This window comes from Bremia lactucae, linkage group LG13 (assembly GCF_004359215.1).
Source record: "Bremia lactucae strain SF5 linkage group LG13, whole genome shotgun sequence".
NCBI lineage: Eukaryota > Oomycota > Peronosporomycetes > Peronosporales > Peronosporaceae > Bremia > Bremia lactucae.
The window spans coordinates 574,855-595,626 of NC_090622.1; the positions used below are offsets into that span (position 1 = coordinate 574,855).

Here is a 20,772-nt window from a genome sequence, read left to right on the forward strand (position 1 = left end):
TCACCTTGCACAGAAACACGTGCAGGTGACCGTATGGGAGATCGTACGGGCGATGAGGGATCATCCTCATCGTCGGATCCAAATAGACTGTTTACTCGTCTATCAGAATGAGCCCTCTCATTCGAAGGCTCATAGTCAGCCGCCTGACGTCTATCTGGCGACTGTTCCATTCTCCCCGAGTCGGCCATTTCATCCGTCTCGCATTCGTAGTCGACCTCCAAAGAGGGGTCGTATTCACGTGGTAAATCACCATGTGCACTCGCAAAATCTAGTGTTGTGCGAGTGGAAGACACTACGACAGACGTTCCTCTGCCGCAAGAGATAGCAGTGCGTCACCCGCGGCTGCAATAACTGCAGCCGAAGGCGCAGCACTATCGTCACCCCGCATGAGTTGATCCTTCATGCGATGGAATTTAAAATGATGGATCTGACCAATCAACATCGTTTTAAAAATTAAGTGGTCACATTGCGACCACTCTATCCAATGACATTTAGAGTGATTGTCGTTTAAGGGAGAAGTGATGTAACGGGGTGTATCGTTACATAAAATTAACACTTAAAGGTTGTTAATTAATATATTATCTTAAAGGTAGATAATATTTGGAGGATATTACTTTATAAAGTAATATTCAGAATTCTTATCCATAAAAAGGTATAGACCATTATACCTATTTATACCGCAGACTAATCAGCTGTAGGAGTAATCAAAGAGAGTTAGAGATAAGAATTCATTTACATGTTTAGTATTAGTTTATAATTAAGTTAGCATTAACAAAGATAGAACAATAGACACTTAATTATATTTAATACAGTTTTCATTATACCCTCTTAAGTCTAGTTGTCTTAAGAGAAGTCTTCCTCTGCACGTACTAGTGTACGTCAAATAACGTAAGGCACCACTCGCAACTGAAGCAGTGCGAAGTGGACTTGTACTGAAGCAGTACAAGTCGTGGCCGTTACATGTTGTGTATTAGTTTATATTTGAATTAGTATTTAATAGATAGAAACAGAAGAACTTAATTATAATAAAAACAGTTTTCTTTTAACCCTCTTTAAAGCAAGTGTTTTAAAGAGAGCCTTCCTCTGCACGTACGAGTGTACGTGAAGTGACGTGAGGCGCCACTCGCACTGAGGCAGTGCGAAGTGGACTTGGACTGAAGCAGTACAAGTCATTAGTGCCCCGTTACACCTAGTGTACATACCTTAGAAAGGCTTCTATCTCTTACAGATCAATACGCAAGCCTTCGAAGGCACTTAACGCTTTATGATCAAAAGGGGAGCTGCACTTTATTTAATATTTAATCTAACACCTCACCCTAGCAAATTTAAAAATAGATTTCGGGGCGGCGACAGCATTTGTTACTCATAATAAATGGGATTTAAGTAATTAACTATTTTAGAGTAGGTAAAAGGGTATTTTACCCACTAAGTTAATGTACCAAAACAATGGTTCTCCAATTGATTTGTCCATTACACAACTTTGTTAAGGTAAACAAGTAGGTGCCCCGTTACACTATCAGGTACAGATTACTGTTGTGTATTACATATTTTTTCTTCTGTGTCATGGTAAGTGCCTTGCGCCGTATGGCGCCTTCAATTTCCCCCCTGTGGCTCTTTGCAGCTTTAGTGGCGGTTGCAATGTCAATATATGTGCATGACTTGAACTTAATGCTCGCGGTGCGTCGTGCTCTGCTAAATACAAGTTTAAGCACCGCATTTTACCCCAACGACCCAGTCAAGCCAGTGGACTGTGCCGACGCGCACCGGTTCTTGACGGACGTGATGCAAGTCAAGGGTTATCATGTATTGTGCATCGAGTCGACAGCGAATGATTTGTGCGTTTGATGCTTTATAATGCCTAAGAACAAATTGACAGAGCTTAATGTACTTGGCGGATATGTCACAGGCTAAGGGTGACCGGTTTTAAAGATGGTATGCACGCAAATAGCTCCGTGACTACGACAATGGATCTTCAGACTTTTCAGCGTGCGATAGAAGTTGACATGCTTCAAATTCCAGAGCCAACTGACGACAATGCACGTAAATACAAACAATTACCAGCGTACTTTTCTCCGGAAGGAGAGAAGCTGAAAAAGGACACATTGACCTTCCTACAGTATCGAGTCGTGTTTTTGTTTGAAGGTGGCCAATTCTTTTGGCCAGGTATTAAAATTGGACACAAGAGTGAGTTATCTATCGATATTGTAGGGATGCTTTGCTAAACCTTTCGTTAAACTGCTACAGCGGTGGTAAAGAACACGTTTGGCCGAGGTGACTTAGTGCTGGAAACAATCAGCATGACGCCACTTGTCTTTAGCGTGGAAGAATTTTTGCGCGACGACGAGATTGACATCATTTTGGAGCTGTCAATGCCTCACCTCGCAACTTCGGGCGTATCGCTGCAAGATGGGCACGAGAATCGACCAGCGACGGACTGGCGCACGAGTACAATGTTCTGGCTCGACTCATCACTTCATCCCGTGGTAAAAGACATTGACAAGCGCACAGCTGATCTTGTCAAAGTGCCAATCAGCCACCAGGAGCCGGTGCAGGTGCTCCGTTATGAGCGAACCCAGCACTATGATCAGCACGTGGACTATTTTTCCCCCGATCGTCTACGCAATTCGCCAGACTTGATCAAAAAGATCGAGCATGGCTACAAAAATCGCATGATTACAGTGTTTTGGTACATGTCAAATGTGACCAAGGGTGGCCATACCAATTTTGCTCGTTCTGGGGGCCTACCAGCACCATCAAGCAACAAAGAATGCTCATCTGGCATCAGCGTTGCCCCAAAAAAACGTAAAGTGGTTGTATTTTACAATTTGTTGCCAAACGGTGAGGGAGACCCGATGAGTTTGCACGCTGGTTGTGCTGTCGAAGAGGGCACAAAGTTGTCGGGCAATAAGTGGGTCTGGAACAAACCGCGTTATAATAATGACTAGGCCTTGTTCATAAAAGATTGCCTGCATCGATTGTGCAAAGACTTACAATAATTATGTTAAACATGCAGCTCCTGTCCTCGAAAGTGCGGTATGTCTGCGGACACTCTTCGAAGCTTCTGCAATAGTGGCGTGAGCTCGTCTGCCTTCATTATTCCCCACGTGGGCGGTGGCTGATGCTGCCGTTTAACATTCATCATGTAAATAACTAAAATTCCCGGTACTAGTTCTGGAATTGCGTAAAATAGCCACGGATTCGATACGTGTGGGTCAAAAATGCCAATGGCTGGCATGGAAAAGAGTAGTAGCAAGCTGCGGTATAAGAAAAGCATTGACGACACGGCACCAATAAGTGACAGTTTGGTTGAAATGTTTGCAGCCAGCGCTGAAAATTCAATCTTCAGCAAAATGACGCGTAGTTGAAGCGCACACCTGGCCAGCATGACAGCTAGAAGGAAGAAACATAAGGCCAAGAAGCCGTACTCCATTTCAAACAAGATAGTCTTCTCCCGAGGAAATAATGTCTTTAAAACCAGCAGTGAGCACTCAACTAGGTAAATCCAAACGTTAGCTACAAGAAATAGCTTTCTAGACCGCCCGGACCGTTGCGCACCAGCTCCACGCGTGTACTCGGCAATGACGGACTGGTTGGCGGCTACCCGAGCCAATGGTTTCTCAGCTCGTTGAGCCTGCGCACGCACATCTTCCCAAAAGCGAAGGAGCAGCGTAAAGGCCGAAAAGTATAGCAACGTGGCAAGTTTCCCAAAGCTTGTAACGCCCAGCACGTAAATGTCAATATCCGTCGGCAGAAGTGGCGTGACGAACACCATGTGCTCAAAATGAAAGTTAGGGGTTAGACCCTCGACCCACTGGAACATGTGCATGTTGCTAAGCACTAGCCACGTAATTCGTGAGAAGTAGGCAAAACTTAGGAATGTTGGAAACCAGCGCATGCGTTTGACTGGTAGCAGATGCGTCGCATGACCATGTTCACCCAGGCGCCCCCGCTGAATACTCACCGACAACGTATAAGCAAGAACAATTGCATAACTGTAGGCTGCTCCGGCTGCTGCTGACTGCGTATAGAAGCAGTGATGTGCGCCAAATAGGCACACTTTTTTAAGCAAATCCATCAGTGGGCAGTTTCATCAAAAAGTGAGCAATATTATGCCGGCCAGATTCTATGAGAAATTTCATAAAATGCCCCTCTTTTATAAAGAAACTCTTAATCTACCCCTATTTTTCAAAACTCACAATGTGTAGGCGGGCACGTCGTAATGTGGCCACGCTCTACTTAGACACACACCCTAGCACAGCGAGGAAGCGGTTTAACCGGGCGCCTTAGCGACCTCACCCAACGCACTAAGTACTCGAGTAAAATATCGTCACGGGAGCGGTAATCCGGCTCCTCGTGCGCACTTACCAAGTAAGAAGAAGTTTTCAGATAGATTTATATTTAATCGAATTAAATATAAATACTTATTTTAACCAATCAAAATGTCATCTATATAGATAACACTTCACTTAATATGTGTCGCGAGTGTATCTTTCTAGATACCTCGCGTAACGGATGACGCTAGGCGTCATCCCTCCTAATGTGAATGCACCCATGTGCATCACATACACAAGGGTTGGTCACAAATGTGCACCACACCCGAGTGCTGGGTCTAATTACTTTAATTTAGTAATTAACCATCCCCTTAAGTACACCAAGTGTACTTAACGAAGACTGTGTAACATTCGGGCAACTTTAGCAAGTTATACTACCCCTGTAACGGGGCACTACGACTTGCACTGCTTCAGTACAAGTCCACTTCGCACTGCTTCAGTTGCGAGTGGCGTCTTACGTTTTTCCACGTACACTAGTACGTGAAGAGGAAGACTTCTCTTTAAGGTAACTAGCTTAAAGAGGGTAAAATGAAAACTGTATTAATATAATTAAGTATCACTTCTTTCTATCTGTTAACTCTAACTAAATTATAACTAATACTAAACATGCAACTGAATTCTTATCTTATCTGTCTCTCTTTTGTTTGTCTCTACAGCTGATTAGTCTGCGGAATAAATAGATATAATGGTCTATACCTATTTATGGATAAGAATTCTGAGCGTTACTATATAAATTAATATACTCCAAATATTATCTACCTTTAAGATAATATATTAATTAACAACCTTTAAGTGTTAATTTTATGTAACGATACAGCCCGTTACATCACCCCTCCCTTAAACGACAATCACTCTGACTGTCATTGGATGAAGTGGTCACTATGTGACCACTAAATTTTTAACGATGTTGATTGGTCAGAATTCTCATTTTAAATTCTATCGCATGAAGAATAAATTCATGCGGGGTGTTGATAGTGCTGCGCTTCGGCTGCGGCTCGTGCAGCCGCGGGTGACGCACTGTTATATCTTGCGGTAGACGGAACGTCTGCCGTAGTATCTTCCACTCGCACAACACTAGATGTTGCGAGTGCACATGGTGATTCACCTCATGAATACGACCCCTCTTTGGAGGTCGACTACGAATGCCAGTCGGACGAAATGGCCGACTCGGGGAGAATAGAACAGTCACCTGATAGACGTCAATCGGCTGACTATGAGCCTTCGAATGAGAGGGCTCCTTATGATAGACGAGTCAATAGTCTTTTTGGATTCGACGATGAGGATGATCCCGTATCACCCGTTCCGTCTTCCGTACGGTCACCTGCACGTGTTTCTGTGCAAGGTGATGACGATGGCGTAAGCCATCGTAATAAAAGTTCTTGTGGTCCCCCTGCTTCAGTGGGTACCACTCAGGGGAATGAAGACAGTAAAATGTCTCATCTCGCCCCTGAAAAGAAGCCGTGGCTTTTGCCAGAACGGCTAATCAATAGCTTGTCTGGAGAAACTACTCCTCACAATAAATATCCTTTATTGATTGCGACAAAGCTACATGGCCTTTATCCCAGCGCGAAGAACTTTTGCGCTGAGGAAAACTTTTATCTCAACTCTTTTCTCAAGCATTCGATGGTTTAGTGGCAACAATAAGCGAGAAAAAGTCTCGCTTAAGCAAGCCTGGAGCGCGTTCATTCGCAATGTCAAAGACATTGGGCGCGAAGCCTGGCTTAATGAACTTAACGCTAATCGCGTTAAGTTTGAGAAAAGAACTCCAACCGGTGCAAAGTATAAATTGCATCGGTTGTCACGTGAGGCTGGGGATCCATGCCTCACGTGGGGTGATCTCTGTCGGTGTTGTGTACACAACTCGAATAGGGTAAAAGGGAATGTCTATTTCCTTTCTTTGCCCTACGGAAGGGCTCGCATCTCTATTGAGATGCGTGACGCGATTGACGTTTTCCATTTTTTTACATGCGCCAGGGGCGCGTGTTTTCTGATGGGCCTTCTGAACCATCGGGTGGGTCTCGTCATACTGACGGACGAGGCCCTCAACGTCAGCAATCAGCTGGAAACGAGGCTCTCAGCTGTCATGGGAAGGTGCATAACCACGCCAGCGAACAAGATAACTCGTTCGCTGCCCCTTCACATCACGGCGGCTCTGGATACGTTCCACAAGGAAACGCTGACCACCGTGGGAATCCACCAATGGCTGTGGTGGAGGAGGGAAAATTAGATCCGAACCGTTTGTCGGATCTAATGTCGAGGATCGACAAAATCGATCACTTTCTCCATGATTTGGAGCAGGGACTTGAGCACGAGCGCGGCAAGCGTCGCTCGTTGGAGCAGACGGTGCAGGTTCACCATATCGAGCGGTTGGAAGACCGTTTGAAGAGTGCGCACTCCATGTTGGAGTAAGAGCGGAAGTATACTGCTGTTCGCGATGAGCTGTCGTCAGCTCATCGTAGTTTCGAGGATCTTCGGAACCAGCATGAGAAACTTCAGGTTCAACATGAGAATCTGGTTCGCGATCACAAGAATCTTATGGGGATTCTTGAAAAGAGTGGTCAAATTCGTCCTGGGAAGAAGCCGCGTACTGATGGTACATGCGGAGCCGACCAACGTAAAACGTAGGATGCGTTCGCATCCTACGTGGCAATTCTATTGTGTACGCATTGCCTCTGCGATGCAGTACACGGAAAGGCCCAATGAGCTTGAATAGTTGTTTACGGCTACCCACATTAGTGACGAATCGCTCAGGTAAGTTTACCGTAGAGAGTAGCACTAGATCGTTAATTTTAAATGAATGAACATTTGCTCTTCCATGTTTATCTGCATTCCGTTTCTGTCGGTCCACTGCGTTAGCAATGGAATCCTGAACGAAACGGATTATTGATTCTCGAGTTAGCAAAAAGTCTTCTGCTAACTCATTTGTTTTGTCTTTTTCAGTACGCTTTGTGCGTACTGCAATGAGATCGTTCTCATCTTCGATGTTGATGTCTTCGACATCGACATCACTCGCGTCGTTGTTATTTTCGACGCGTGATGAGCATGAGCCAGAATTGAATTTGCTCGTGTGAGTTCACCCCCCCTTAAACTAGAGGATCCCTCTTATTGGGTGGGTATGTGAGGATGCCGTAAGCCATTCACAAAGAACGGTGTATGCGTTGTAGACGCATGCACAGAATTATTGATGGCGAATTCGACCATCGGTAAAAACTCGCTCCAATTCGGATACGATTGGACGTAACCTCGAAGTATCTCTTCGAGGACGCGATTTACGCGTTCTGTTTGACCATCCGTTTCCGGGTGATCAGATGTTGACATAGTCAGCCGTGTTCCGAGAGATCGAAACACGGATTGCCAGAACTCCGCCGTGAATCTCGGATCTCTATCCGAGACCAATTCACGGGGTAATTCATGGAGTTTGAATACTGTGTCGATAAAGACACGGGCACAACCCGGAGCCGTAATCGACTCTGGTACCGCAGCAAGGTGTACCATCTTGCTGAATCTGTCTACAAAAACAAGGATTCCATTGTTTTTGTGTTCGTCTTCGGGAAATCCGAAGACGAAGTCCATAGATACGGACTGCCAACACTCTGCCGGAAGTGGTAGAGGTTGAAGAGGTGCACGGGATGAAGGGCTAGGCTTCACCCGTTGACAAACCTCGCAAGCACGAATGTACTTGCGCACAAACTGATACTGGCGGGGCCAGTAAAAGTATCGACTTACCGTGAGGTAAGTCTTCTCACGTCCACGATGTCCACTTGTTGGAGCATCGTGACACTCATACATGATGCGCAAGCGCAAATCATTGTGAGTCGGGACGACGACACGTGGGGTGTCGCCGGTAACGGCTGTGTAATACAATAAGCCGTTACGTGTTGTGTATCGATCGGATGACGATCGATATAAAGCCGGTAGATCTTTAAAAGATTTATCGGATGGATTCATTAAATGATCCATCAGACAAAGAAGGTCCTTATCTTCTTTATAGGCTTTCTTTATTTCATCAACTAAGGTTGATGATGGAACACTCGTAGTGAGTGTTGCAACAGTAAGATCACTTTTACTGTTGGGGTGCACTGCTGACTCGAAATCGGGTCGGCGTGATAACGCATCAGCGACGACATTAAGTCGTCCTGGTTTATATTCGACGGAGAAGTTATACTCCGCGAAGAAGGATAGCCACCTCGCCATTCTTTGCGAGAGGTGTGGGCTATTGACGGCCGTGCGTAATGACGCATGGTCCGTATATACGATGAACGGTCTATCTCCTAGGAGGTAGACCCTAAATTTAGCCAATGAATATTTCATGGCAAGGAGTTCCTTGTCATGCACTGGATAATTGCGTTCAGCTGGTTGCAGCTGACGCGATTGGTAACAGACGACGCGCTCCGCGCCATCTGTATCGTATTGCATTAACGCACAGCCGATTGCGAAATCGCTGGCGTCACAGACCACATGGAATGGTCTGTCTTGATCCGCAATCGCCAATATGGGCGATTGCATCAAGCTTTGCTTGATTCCTTCAAATGAACGCTGACAATCAGCGTTCCATAACCATTTCTCGTCTTTTTTCAAGAGACGAGAGAGATGTACTGTCATCTCGGCAGAATTGCGTGAGTACTTGTGCAAGTACGCCGCTAATCAAAGGAACTTTCTAAGTCCCTTGACATCGAATGGAACTGGCCAGTCGGTATTTGCCCTGATCTTTTCGTAATTAGGACGCACGCCGTGTCAGTGGCCACTGCTTCATGACACAATATCTCGAGCCCGGTTTGAGCTCGATCTCATGTCGGATGCCTTTAGCCTTAGGCTACTCGCACGGAACTGCTTTGGGGAATACATCTTTGAATTCAATCAAATCTTTGTATAAAGAATTTGTCTAAAGTTACTCAGAGGATGGAGAAGTATATCTCTCAATCCGAGTGTTCACATCGAGAACACTTTCGTCGATCAATTAGCTGCTGAAAACCCGTTTGTTCTCTACAAACTTTTTCGCTATCCGAATATCGGTTACGCATTCGTCCTCTTTGACGAAAACGCAGATCCTCTTGATTCTACCACTATGCAGATCTCTCAAGAACTGCTTGGTTTTTAGGGTTTTAATTGAGTTATCTCCGAAGTTAACATCGGAGGCGCATACAGATCAAGAGTATAAGCGCCTTTTCTTGATCCGTTATTAACCAAGACATTCAACGTCTCGGTTTCTTCCTGGTATTTGTCAATAGGCTGTCGAGGGATCAATCCCTCGGAATGCTGAATTCTAGTCAATTCAGCATTAATTATTCAAGTTTTTTTTTTCTAAAGTATGTGGGGACTTATTCCTTCAACGTCTTACCGACTGTGATTGCGCTATCACAGTCGGGTCCTCTACCGTCGACTCTCTACTTGACCTAGGATCATCGTGTTGCCCCTTTTGAACAACCGGTATATTCCTTGAATGTTGCTCGCTAGACGCACATTCATGTCTCAATCCACTCGACTTATTTGAGTGGTGGACCTTCGGCGCTGCATGTGTATTCGCACAGCCGCCGGCAGCTGACTCCACAGGGTGATTAGTAATCACACTGTGATCTTGTGCAGTTGTACTAACGACCGTAGCTTAAGTAAGGCCATCGCTCTCCCTCGTAGCACATCCACACGCTTGTGAACGCTCCAAAATGTTCATTAGATGGTCATCTCATTAACAAGTGGCAGGCATCTTTACGGATCGATGCTGCCAGTTGATCCTTGGCTCATATTTTCTGAGCCAAGGCAAACCTAGGATGACATCAAATTTGTCATCCAAATCCAGTACGATGATGATTTCATCATACTGTAAATCTGTTAACGTGTAGTTAAATTTCACTACGCGTTTCGTTACTGTTATCGATGCGCCTGTTGCTAGACGCACAGCGCGAGTGGTGCCTCACGTCGCTTCACGCACACTAATACGTGCAGAGGAAGACTCTCTTTAGAACACTTTCTCTAAAGAGAGTTATAAGTAAACTGTATTTAATATAATACAGTGCTTCTGTTTCTATCTACTTAATACCAACTTAATTATAAACTAATACATAACATGTAATAAAGTCTTTTCTGTATCTCTTTTTGTGTGCGTCCAGTGCTGACGGGGGACCGCGGAGCAAGTAGATATAATGGCAAATATCTTGCAATGGATAAGCTGTTCGAAAATTACTATGTAAAGTAAAATTCTCCAACTCTACCTTTTGTTAATTAATATATTCATTAACAACCTTTTAAGTGTTAATTTCACGTAAAGATACACCTCGTTACAGGCGATTGGCGGCGTTAATTTTAACTTAAAGTAACCAGTAATATTTAGTATTATTTCCTGTAAGAGGAAAAAATATTCTTATTTTATATAAGAAGAAATAAGATAAAATGTACAAATAATTATCTTTATTAATTAGTTGACTTGATTCATCCAATGTTATCAAATTTGGAAATATTGACGCAACGAGACATTAGTTCGAAGAGTGATATAATTCAACTGTTGCACTGCGTCTCCTGTCGAACTGGAAGAAGTGGAAAGTTCTACGGAATTTCTCAGTTAAAGCTTAAATCATTAATTTCACTTTTCAATCTATGCTGTTTACAACCTCAAGGGATAATCTGCGGCGTTTAGAGTTCCCAGAAAGACAAAACACGTATAATGAAGCTCTTATGTGCCATAGTCGGAGAGAGAAGCGTATTCCCTGTGACCATTGACGAAACGAAGTCAGTGGTGGCCTTGAATGACGCTATCAAAATTAAAAACTCAAACAAAATAAAATGCGATGCTGCCGAACTCGAGCTGTACTTGGCGAGAAAGGGGAACGCGTGGCTGTCAGATAGCGAGCCGAGTGCACAGCAACTTATAAAGGGAAATGTGGATGATGACATCGAAAGTATGCTTGATTGCAAGCCATTGATGTCAACTCGGTCTATCCAGCGTTATCTAAACGAAAACCAAATGCCCGCGCCGCAGCCAAGGCAAATTCACGTGCTGGTAGTGGTCCCACGACAAATTCTCTCTATTTCGCGGAACAGCAAAACCGCGAAAACTGTGGAAAGGTATGAGACTCTTTCCAAGACACTTGCTAGTCAACAACAAGTCGAGTCACTTTCGAAAGCAATCCGCTCAATTCTCGAGAGCAAAGATGAGGTTACACCATTTGTCGTTTTGGAAAGCTCGTCTGGTATGGGAAAGACGCAAATGGCATTCAACTTGGACGCCACTGGACAATTTGATATTTATCACATAATGTGTGACAATGTCGATGATAAAGGACAAGACATTAGTGCAGCGTATGCATCACGTAGCCGCGTTTTCGAAAATTGCCTGAAAAAAGACTTTGAAATGACGAATGGGCCAAATACGGGCAGCATTATGTTATTGCAAGGTGAAAATTATTTATCTCTTTATGGCTTTATCTATGCTGCACTGCTCGAAAAAAATGAATTGGAAACAGCTGTTTGGACTCGTAACGATGTCAATCAGGCACTCAAAGATCGTGTTACGAATGGAAAAAAGCCCTTTATCTTTTTTCTAGATGATTTTCCGCGTGAAATTGATCGAAAAGCCGCATCAAACGATCGTTGGGCTTACGATAATAGACGTCGCCTTCGTCTCATGCTAAACGTATTTCGATCGTTTGGTCTTGTTGTGGTAGTCAGCTCCACGAGTGGTACGGCACGAGGTTTGACTTCGGTTTCCTCTGGATCGCGATGTCCTGCGGATTATCTGTGGTGCATAGTGCACCCACTTTTACCTCGCACCGTAATTGGCAGTGATGTTCAAATACTACCAACGGTTTTCCAAAACATTGTCGCGAATAGTCGACCGCTCTTCGCTGAGATTGCTATCCAGTATATACGGGAAAATCCGTGGAATGTCGGCAATAATACAGCAAATTACTTAAATGCACTGGTTGGACATTTGGCACCACTATTGGCCCGGAGGAAGCAAAGACGACATCACGAGTTTGAAATTGGTCAGCTATGCTTGTTGCTCTGCTCGAGTTGTCGTGTTGAAGACGGTAAATTGAATTTGATTGACAGTCATTATGCTTGCTTAGATGAAAAGAGGACATTTAGGCTGTTTCTGAAGGCAAATGGCAATTCTTACAAAGCCGACGAAGCCGAATTCGATTTTGAAGACAGAAGAAGCTGGAAATGTCGTAGTGTGTTTCCTCACCCGTCGAATGACGTCCTTCTTTACTTGACTCTGACGGGCGGTATGTCATATCGTCCGTTTGACCTTTCCTTGCGTGAGGTCTTTTTGTCAGTGCCGACTACAACAATGTATTTGCATGATACCAACGAGCCTATGGACGAGAAGCAGCGTTTCGAAGTGTTCGTGTTCGCGGCTGTCGTGTTGGCGAGTCATGTTGCCGGACTTGGTGGGGTGGCATTCCCGACATTTTTGGGTCGGCTTTTGTACGAATTGGGCGTTAAGTCACAAGATGTGAAGATAGATTTTCCTGTAGGATTTGAGACACGCGGGAATTGGGTCGTTCCATTCTTGTCTCCTCCAAACGTAAAATGGCCAGCTTGGCTGCTTAATGACGAATTAAAGTTGGACAATTTCGTCCAAACTGCCAACAGTGAAACGATCGACTTTCGTATTGATTCCGGGCTGATATCTGGCGAATGCAACGACGAGGAGCAGCCTCTGTCGCTCGAGACAATAAGAAAGATTCTGTCGCGTGTACCGGCTGAATCCAAACTGCATTTGGTAGTGACGAGGGGATTGCAGAAAGAATATTTTATAAGGGAAGAAACATATGCAGCATTTGTGCGAGAACACAATTTGGCAACAATGGATGTCTATCGCGTTTCATGTGGTTCGAAGCTAGAGGAAATTGTTGGGATAGAGAATCAAGAATTGCACAAAGTACAGTGCATGGATGATGGTAGCACGAAGCACTGTGAAAAAAAGCTCGTCATTTTCGTTGAGATTGGCAATGGAAGAATCTAGTCTCCAGAATTCGATTTGCATGCTGTTTGCGTTATAATCAATACTACTTGTTTTGACGTACATTCCATACAAATGCCGACTATATCGTAGGGAAAGTTTTTTTTACCTCTTTCGTTAAGCTGGTTTTTACGATATAATACATTCTTTCTCTAAAATACTACGAAGACACCGTTATGAACAATTAATGCGCCTAGGTTGGAATAATAAAAAAAAACTTGTCCCATTATATCATCAATTATTATTGAAAAATAAATGAAATTTAAATTAATTGATAATAATAATAATTCAATAGACATTTAGATAATTTATTTGACGCAAACTCCGAAGCGTGTAATCTTCGACAGGAGCTTGCTGCTCAATATAAGGCGAAGCAACGATGTAACGAGTTGTATCGTTAAATAAGTATTATTTTCTAAAAGAGGAATAAGTAATATTATGTTCCATGAACAGAAATACGATAAAAAGTACTAATAAATATCTTTTTTGATTAGTTCCTAAATTAAAAAATTTGGTAATATCGAGGCAATAAGACATTAATTCTATTGATTGGTGTTGATTCAAGTTTTAATCAAACGCGCCAATCATTACAAGACACGATTGTGGGGTGCGCAATTTTATGACTCTCACGTCCGTATTTCCGTCCATAGCCCAGCTATGAACGAAAACATCGTCGAAATAACTTTGTGCGAATTCATGCACGGGTCTTAACAGATTCAGTACGCATATGTTGAATGTTGGGGGGGGCCCTTACTAAGCCCCTGTGGTATTACTAGCCATTCCTAGAGCATCCCACTGGGAGTGCTCACTGCTGTGTACGGGATGTCCCGTATATATTTTTCAAGTCGAGGCCGTCCTTGTCCTTGAAATATTTCACAGCCGCTGAATTCCTTGAGATCAGCAGAAGCTAAGGAATCAAAGCCTGCATCGATCGCTGTGCTACTCGCCCTTTAATCGAACTTATAACCTGTTGAGGTATGCTTTGCATGCATAGGAGGCGCCATACATAGTAAGTTACATATATAATAAATTCAGAAGAAGCTTGCGAACAAAACCACATACATTAATACAGTTTTACTTTTTCTCTATTCTTACGCCTTAAACTAGACCTTAAGCTAATTTACCTTAGCTTTATAAGAAACCTTTCTCTGTACCTTTTTGTACGTGAAGTTTCGAGGAACCGCACCTTCACTGTAATCAGTAGGTTGACTAGTACTGTTATTATTACTAGCAAAGGTGCCTAGTTACAAATGACCGGATAAGGTTAAAAAAAGCCTTCAAGAAAAAGAGGAACGCAGGCGTTTACCTAGAACTGTTCGGTTGACTTTGAACAATTGTATTAAGGACCTGATGCACTTGATTCACAAAAAAGCTTCATTAGACCAGTCTGGCGTAAACACAATGCAATTGGTGTGAATCCTTAGTCAATTCAAGATGCCGTGATTGAAAAAAATGATCTTCTCAGCATGTGCCAATAATTGCTCGAGCAGCGCGTCTTCTACACCAACTTCATGCTTTACAACTATGCCGCGGTTGGTCCTCTTTAAGAGCAACTTAACTCGTTGGTCTGGTAGGACCATTGATCGATATCAACTTTCATTTTTGACTCATCCAGACTTCACAAGTCTAGTGACGACAAAACGGAATTCTTCATTGATACCGTTTCCAGCATCGACGGTACACATGTAAGCGGGCAAAGGATGTCACTCCTTCGTTCCAAGCTTGGGAAGCATTCGTACAGAGTGATCGTAGCACCGGCCGCGAGGTCTGGCATGAAAACCCGGTTTATTCTCCGTGACCGGTTCGATAAAAAAACCGTAAGCGGTGCACGCTTGAAGCCGCACCGATTGTTTAAAGAGGCATGAATACCTTGCCTCTCGTGGGGGAGTGATGCCATGCTGATTTAAAGGCGCAGGTCATGCCTCAAGGAGGCATTGTCCCTTGAAAAACCACATTGAAGGGCGATCATTTCTTGTGAGATGCGCAAAAGATTGAAAACTTACGAGCGCGGGAAGCGCTCGTTTTCTGATGGACCCTCTGTCTAGGAAAATTAGTCTTGTCGTACTGTGCGACGAGACTCGGAACGTCCATCTTCAATTGGAAACAAGGTTCTCAACGACCATGCGAGGTGGATACCCCTGCCAACGAACGAAGTAATTCGCTCGAACCCTTTTCACCTAGCGGTGGTTTAGGAGGCGTTCAACAAGGAAACGCTTTTCACCACTCGAATCCGTCAATGAATGTGGAGAGGAAGTAAAAATCGGGTCGTCTCGTTCGCCAAACACGTGACTTAGATCGTGTCGTCCATTATTTACGGGAGGACATGGAACAATTCTGTCGTCGCTGAAACGCGACGACGGTTGACGGTATTTCCCTCGAACAGTTGCAGAACGATGCGCAAGTTGCGGTCGAACAACTTGCGAATGAAAGGACACACGGACCGATATACTTGAGCAGTAATTTACTGCCCACATTCGTCACTACATGTTTTGGAAGGTTTCCGTATCCAGTAGGACTAGATCGTGAACTTTAAATGAATGAGCGTTTAAGCTCCTGCCTGAGGGCCATTTCTGTCGATCCACCGCATGAGCGATGAAAATTTTGTACGAAACGAACCACAGTTTCTCTACTTTGCAGAAATTCTCCTGCTGACAGGTTTTGTTTTTGTCTTCAGTGCGATAGATTGCACGGCGGAGATGTCATTCTCCTCTTTACTGAGAGCATTATTGTTCTAGAAAATGTTTTTGGTTTTGTTCCTGAGTCTTTTAGCATCGTTATCAAGGCCAGCAATAACATTATTGGAATTGCTGAGTTTGGCCACATTACCGTTGATTAGATCAACATTGGTATCTTTCATATTGACCTTAGGGCTAATGCGTGATGAGCAAGAGCTAGAAGGTTCTTTGCTCGTGCGAGTCCTCCCCTAATATAAGAGATACTCCTATACAAGGTGTGTATGAGAGGATGGCTTAAACCGTTCACAAAAAACGGTGTATGCTTTGTAGAAGGATGCACTGTATTGTTTATGGCAAATTCTACCATCGGCAAGAACTCGCCTCAAATCTAAGAAGAATGGACGTTTCCGCGAAGTATCTCTTCGAGACTACGGTTTGCCCGCTCCGTCGGACGATCTGTTTCAGGATTGTTAAAAGTTGACATTTTGAACTGCCTTTTAGTGATTTAAACAAAATTTGAAAAACCTCCGCCGTTGATCTAGAGACTCTATTTAAGACCAGTTCGGAAGGTAATCCATGGAGTCGAAATAGCGTGTCAACAAAGACACAAGCACAGCCTTTGGATGTGATCGACTTTAGGACGGCACCAAGATGTACCATCTTGCTAAAACGGTCAACAAAAACAAGAATATTATTATTTTTGTGGGTGTCTTCGGGGAATTCGATGACGAAGTCCATAGATACGGACTGCCAACACTCTATCGGAACAGGCAGAACGGAGCACGGGGTGAAGCACAAGGCTTCATTCGATGACAAACTTCGCAAGCAGGTATGTACTTGCGGACGAGCTCATAGTGGCGTGGCCAGTAGAAGTCCGACTTATCCTGAGATAAGTCTTCACACGTCCACGATGCCCACTCGTTTGTCCATCGTGACACTCATACATGACGCGCAAACGCAAATCATTGTGGGTAGGGACGACGACACGTGGAGTGTAGCCACAACGGCTGTGTGGTACAGTAAGCCGTTGCGTGTTGTGTATCGATTGGATGACGATCGATATAAAGCCGGCAATTTTTGAAAAGATTTTTTGGATGGAGTCATGAGATGATCCATTAAACGCAGAAGGTCTTTATCTTCTGTGGAGGTTTTCTTTATGTCATCAAACAATTTGATGACGGAACACTCGTAGTGAGTGTTGCAACAGTAAGATCACTTTTACTGTTGGGGTGCACTGCTGACTCGAAATCGGGTCGGCGTGATAACGCATCAGCGACGACATTAAGTCGTCCTGGTTTATATTCGACGGAGAAGTTATACTCCGCGAAGAAGGATAGCCACCTCGCCATTCTTTGCGAGAGGTGTGGGCTATTGACGGCCGTGCGTAATGACGCATGGTCCGTATATACGATGAACGGTCTATCTCCTAGGAGGTAGACCCTAAATTTAGCCAATGCATATTTCATGGCAAGGAGTTCCTTGTCATGCAGTGGTAATTGCGTTCAGCTGGTTGCAGCTGACGCGATTGGTAACAGACGACGCGCTTCGCGCCGTCTGTATCGTATTGCATTAACGCGCAGCCGATTGCGAGATCGCTGGAGTCACAGACCACATGGAATGGTCTGTCTTGATCTGCAATCGCCCATATTGGCGATTGCATCAAGCTTTGCTTGATACCTTCAGACGAACGCTGACAATCAGCGTTCTATAACCATTTCTCGTCTTTTTTAAGAGACGAGAGAGATGAACTGTCATCTCTGCATAATTGCGAGAGTACTTGTGCAAGTACGCCGCTAAACCAAGGAACTTTCTAAGTCCCTTGACATCGACTGGAACTGGCCAGTCGGTGATTGCCTTGATCGTTTTCAGGATCAAGGCGCACGCCGTGTTTACCGACGATGCACCCAAGAAGTGGTATTTTGCTTGCAGCGAGTATACACTTCTTGAGATTTGCATACAACATATGCTTTCGCCCAACTGCTCATACGAGCTAGCGACATCCCGCTTACAGCGGTTAGCACCCCAAGCGGTATGCTAGGGGAGCGTTTGGTTATGCCACAAGGGATTTCCAACGCCCCGGCAACATTAGATAGTCTTGTGACGCAACTGTTCCGCCCTCATTTGAGGTTATGTACAGACTTATTTCGATGACATTCTTGTCCATAGTCGTGCGGAGCAGGGTCGGTCGGACATGGAAAACCATTCAGACCATTTGCGAGCAGTGATCGAGTGTATGCGCACAAATAAATTGTATGCCAATGCATCTGAATGCAGTTTTGGCGCAGAAGAAATTGCGATGGTAAGCACACATGATAAACAAAAAGAAATTCCTTCCTTAGGGTGCTTCATTGGGAAGCAAGACCTTAGAGCGGATCCCGCTAATGTAAAAGCCATAGTAGATTGGCCGGTCCCTAAATACCAAGGATTTACGTAAGTGGTTGGGTCTCTCCAATTATTTACACAACTATAGCGGAAATTACGCGGATATGGCTAGGCTATCATCTAATCTTCTTAAAAAGGATACAGAGTGGTGCTGGACTAGCACAGAACATAATGCTTTTGAACAGTTAAGGATAGTCTTATCCATGACCCGATTCTGGCACTGCCAAATCCAAATTGGCCTTTCAGCGTCGTCTGTGGCGCTTCGGATTTTGCCGCTGGCAGTGCTCTATTACAAACAGATGTTGATGGGTTTGAACATGTTATTGCGTTCGAGTCTAGACAGCTTAAAGATGCGGAAAAGAACTACTAAGTTCATGAAAAAGAGTTTTTTGCTATAAAGTATGCTCTCGTCAAATTCAGAGTTCATCTTCTCGGCTCTAAGCCGTTTGTGAATTATACAGATCACGCGACATTACGCACGGCGACTAAGTTGCCTTATCTTTTACAGCGAATGGCTAATGGCTATCCTTTTCGCCGAATACAACTTCGAGGGGAAGTATAAGCGCAACAAGCAGAATGCTTTGGCCGATGCGTTATCACGCAGGCCGGATTATGAGCTCTCTCATTTAACGGCTATTATCTCGCCTATAACTGAATTAACCTGCTCGGCTTACGCCAAGGATGAATAGTATGTAGCTCTGCTACGAGCTCTAAAGAACTCTGAATCGGATTTTAAATTTATGACACGTTTGTGTGCAAGGTTACATCGATTTTATGTCGATAACGACCTGTTGCTTTATTGCACGGACGCTATTGATCCTCTGCGCGTCGTTACTCCTCATGATACGGATTTGAAGTACCGAATCCTCTATGGGGCACACGATACTGTCCTCGGTAGTCATTTCGGTAGAGAAAGACCTACGGCTGCTCTGTAAGTCAGATTTATTGGTAGCACAAACTTAAAAATGGGTCAGCACAAACGTTTGCACATGCGAAACTTGACAACGGGTTAAACTTTCGGCGCATGCTGCTGCGCCACTGGAAAGTCTGTACGTACCCTTAGGGTGTTGGGGGTTCATTATTATCGATTTTGTTTTCGGTCTGCCGAAAAATTCGGCCGGTAATTCTGGCATAGTGGTCTTTCTTGACCGATAAAGCCAAAAAAAGTTCTTAGAGGCTGTGCCAGATACCATTGGTGGTGAAGGTATAGCAAGCCTATTGATCGATCGCGTGTTTCGCAACACGGTCTGCTAGTGGCAATTGTATCTACTCGGGATACCGCTTCACGGGTAAATTCTGGTAGTCAATTTTCCGAGTGGTTGGCATTAGATTGGATATGTCCACTGCGGAACATTTGCAGCCCGATGGAACAAATTGAACTTGTATATCGCGTCATTGAAGACGTTTTACGCACTGTGTGTGCTCAGACACCAAAGTGCTAGAGCTCAATGCTCCCGGTGATAGAATTTGCGTTAAATAACGCTGTACATGCCTCTACAGGCTATAGTCCGTTCTATGTCAACGGTCTCACCCACCCACGCGTCCCTTTAACAATACCGCTGCGTGGCTCAGAACTTGATGGGGGAAAACTAGTCGATATTGCTGGTATCAGCGCTGTTAGCGTTCGGAAACAAGAAAGCGAGTTCCTCGCGAAGCGATTTAGCGTCTTAAGACATGTAAGGGACACGGTGGCGGGTAGTTAAGACAGACAGGAAATACAAGCAGATGCCAAAGGCAGATGCAGTATTAATTCAAATGTGGTCGGAGACGGAGTTTTATTAAAAGCTAAAAATCTACCCACTAACTTGGTTTCCGCGGTCTTCAAGACCAAATTGCACCCGCGCTTTATTGGACCATTTACGGTCGTGGCCAAGTAGGGCCTAGTTTTTACGCTAAACCTTCCTAGCAAGCTGTGCACGCATCCAGTGTTCTACATCGGCTTGCTTAAGCCATATGGGGACCCTTCCCACGTGGATATAAAGGCGATTGCGACGAGCCAGGCGGTCGCGCCGCAGATTGCTGCATCCTCACCAGAATATCCAGCAGGCGCTCTAAACGAGGTTGCTGGCGCTCCAGCAGCGAAAAACGGTTTTGAACCGCCTCAAAGGAGCTCTCAACTTGAGCAAGGATCTCACGAAGCAGTTGCCCCTCGTGCTTTAGAGCATCAAATGCTTCCGCCAAGATTTTGGCCCCCTCCCACGCTACTTGTTGAGCGAGGAACTTTCATTTCACGTGGGGAAACTTTTAAAGCGACGTCATCGTAAGGGCCAATACCAGTATCTGGTAAAGTGGCTGGGGTATTCCTCTTTTTAAAACTCTTAGGAATTAAAGGTACGCCTTCGGCAATTTGCTCGTACGCCGTTGACGTTTCCTCTTTGATGTTGACAATCAAGCGTGAGTCACAGACTCTTAGCACCTCCATCGA

General features: G+C 44.5%; 3 protein-coding genes across 3 annotated transcripts; 2 read left to right on the forward strand and 1 right to left on the reverse strand.

Annotated features, from left to right (window-relative positions):
• The first annotated feature begins 1,595 nt into the window (after window positions 1-1,595).
• CCR75_000400 (uncharacterized protein) lies at window positions 1,596-3,982 on the forward strand. Its single transcript, XM_067958508.1, has 3 exons — window positions 1,596-1,835; window positions 1,907-2,163; window positions 2,245-3,982. Exons 1-3 carry the CDS (start codon window positions 1,639-1,641, stop codon window positions 2,943-2,945), a joined length of 1,155 nt encoding a protein of 384 aa, XP_067817328.1. The 5' UTR covers window positions 1,596-1,638; the 3' UTR covers window positions 2,946-3,982.
• CCR75_000401 (uncharacterized protein) lies at window positions 3,002-3,826 on the reverse strand (the record flags this gene model as incomplete). The annotated part of the gene is made up of 1 exon (XM_067958509.1): window positions 3,002-3,826. One exon carries the CDS (start codon window positions 3,824-3,826, stop codon window positions 3,002-3,004), a length of 825 nt encoding a protein of 274 aa, XP_067817327.1.
• A 7,004-nt stretch (window positions 3,983-10,986) lies between the features above and the next one.
• CCR75_000402 (uncharacterized protein) lies at window positions 10,987-13,293 on the forward strand (the record flags this gene model as incomplete). Its single annotated transcript, XM_067958510.1, has 1 exon — window positions 10,987-13,293. One exon carries the CDS (start codon window positions 10,987-10,989, stop codon window positions 13,291-13,293), a length of 2,307 nt encoding a protein of 768 aa, XP_067817326.1.
• Window positions 13,294-20,772: the final 7,479 nt, after the last annotated feature.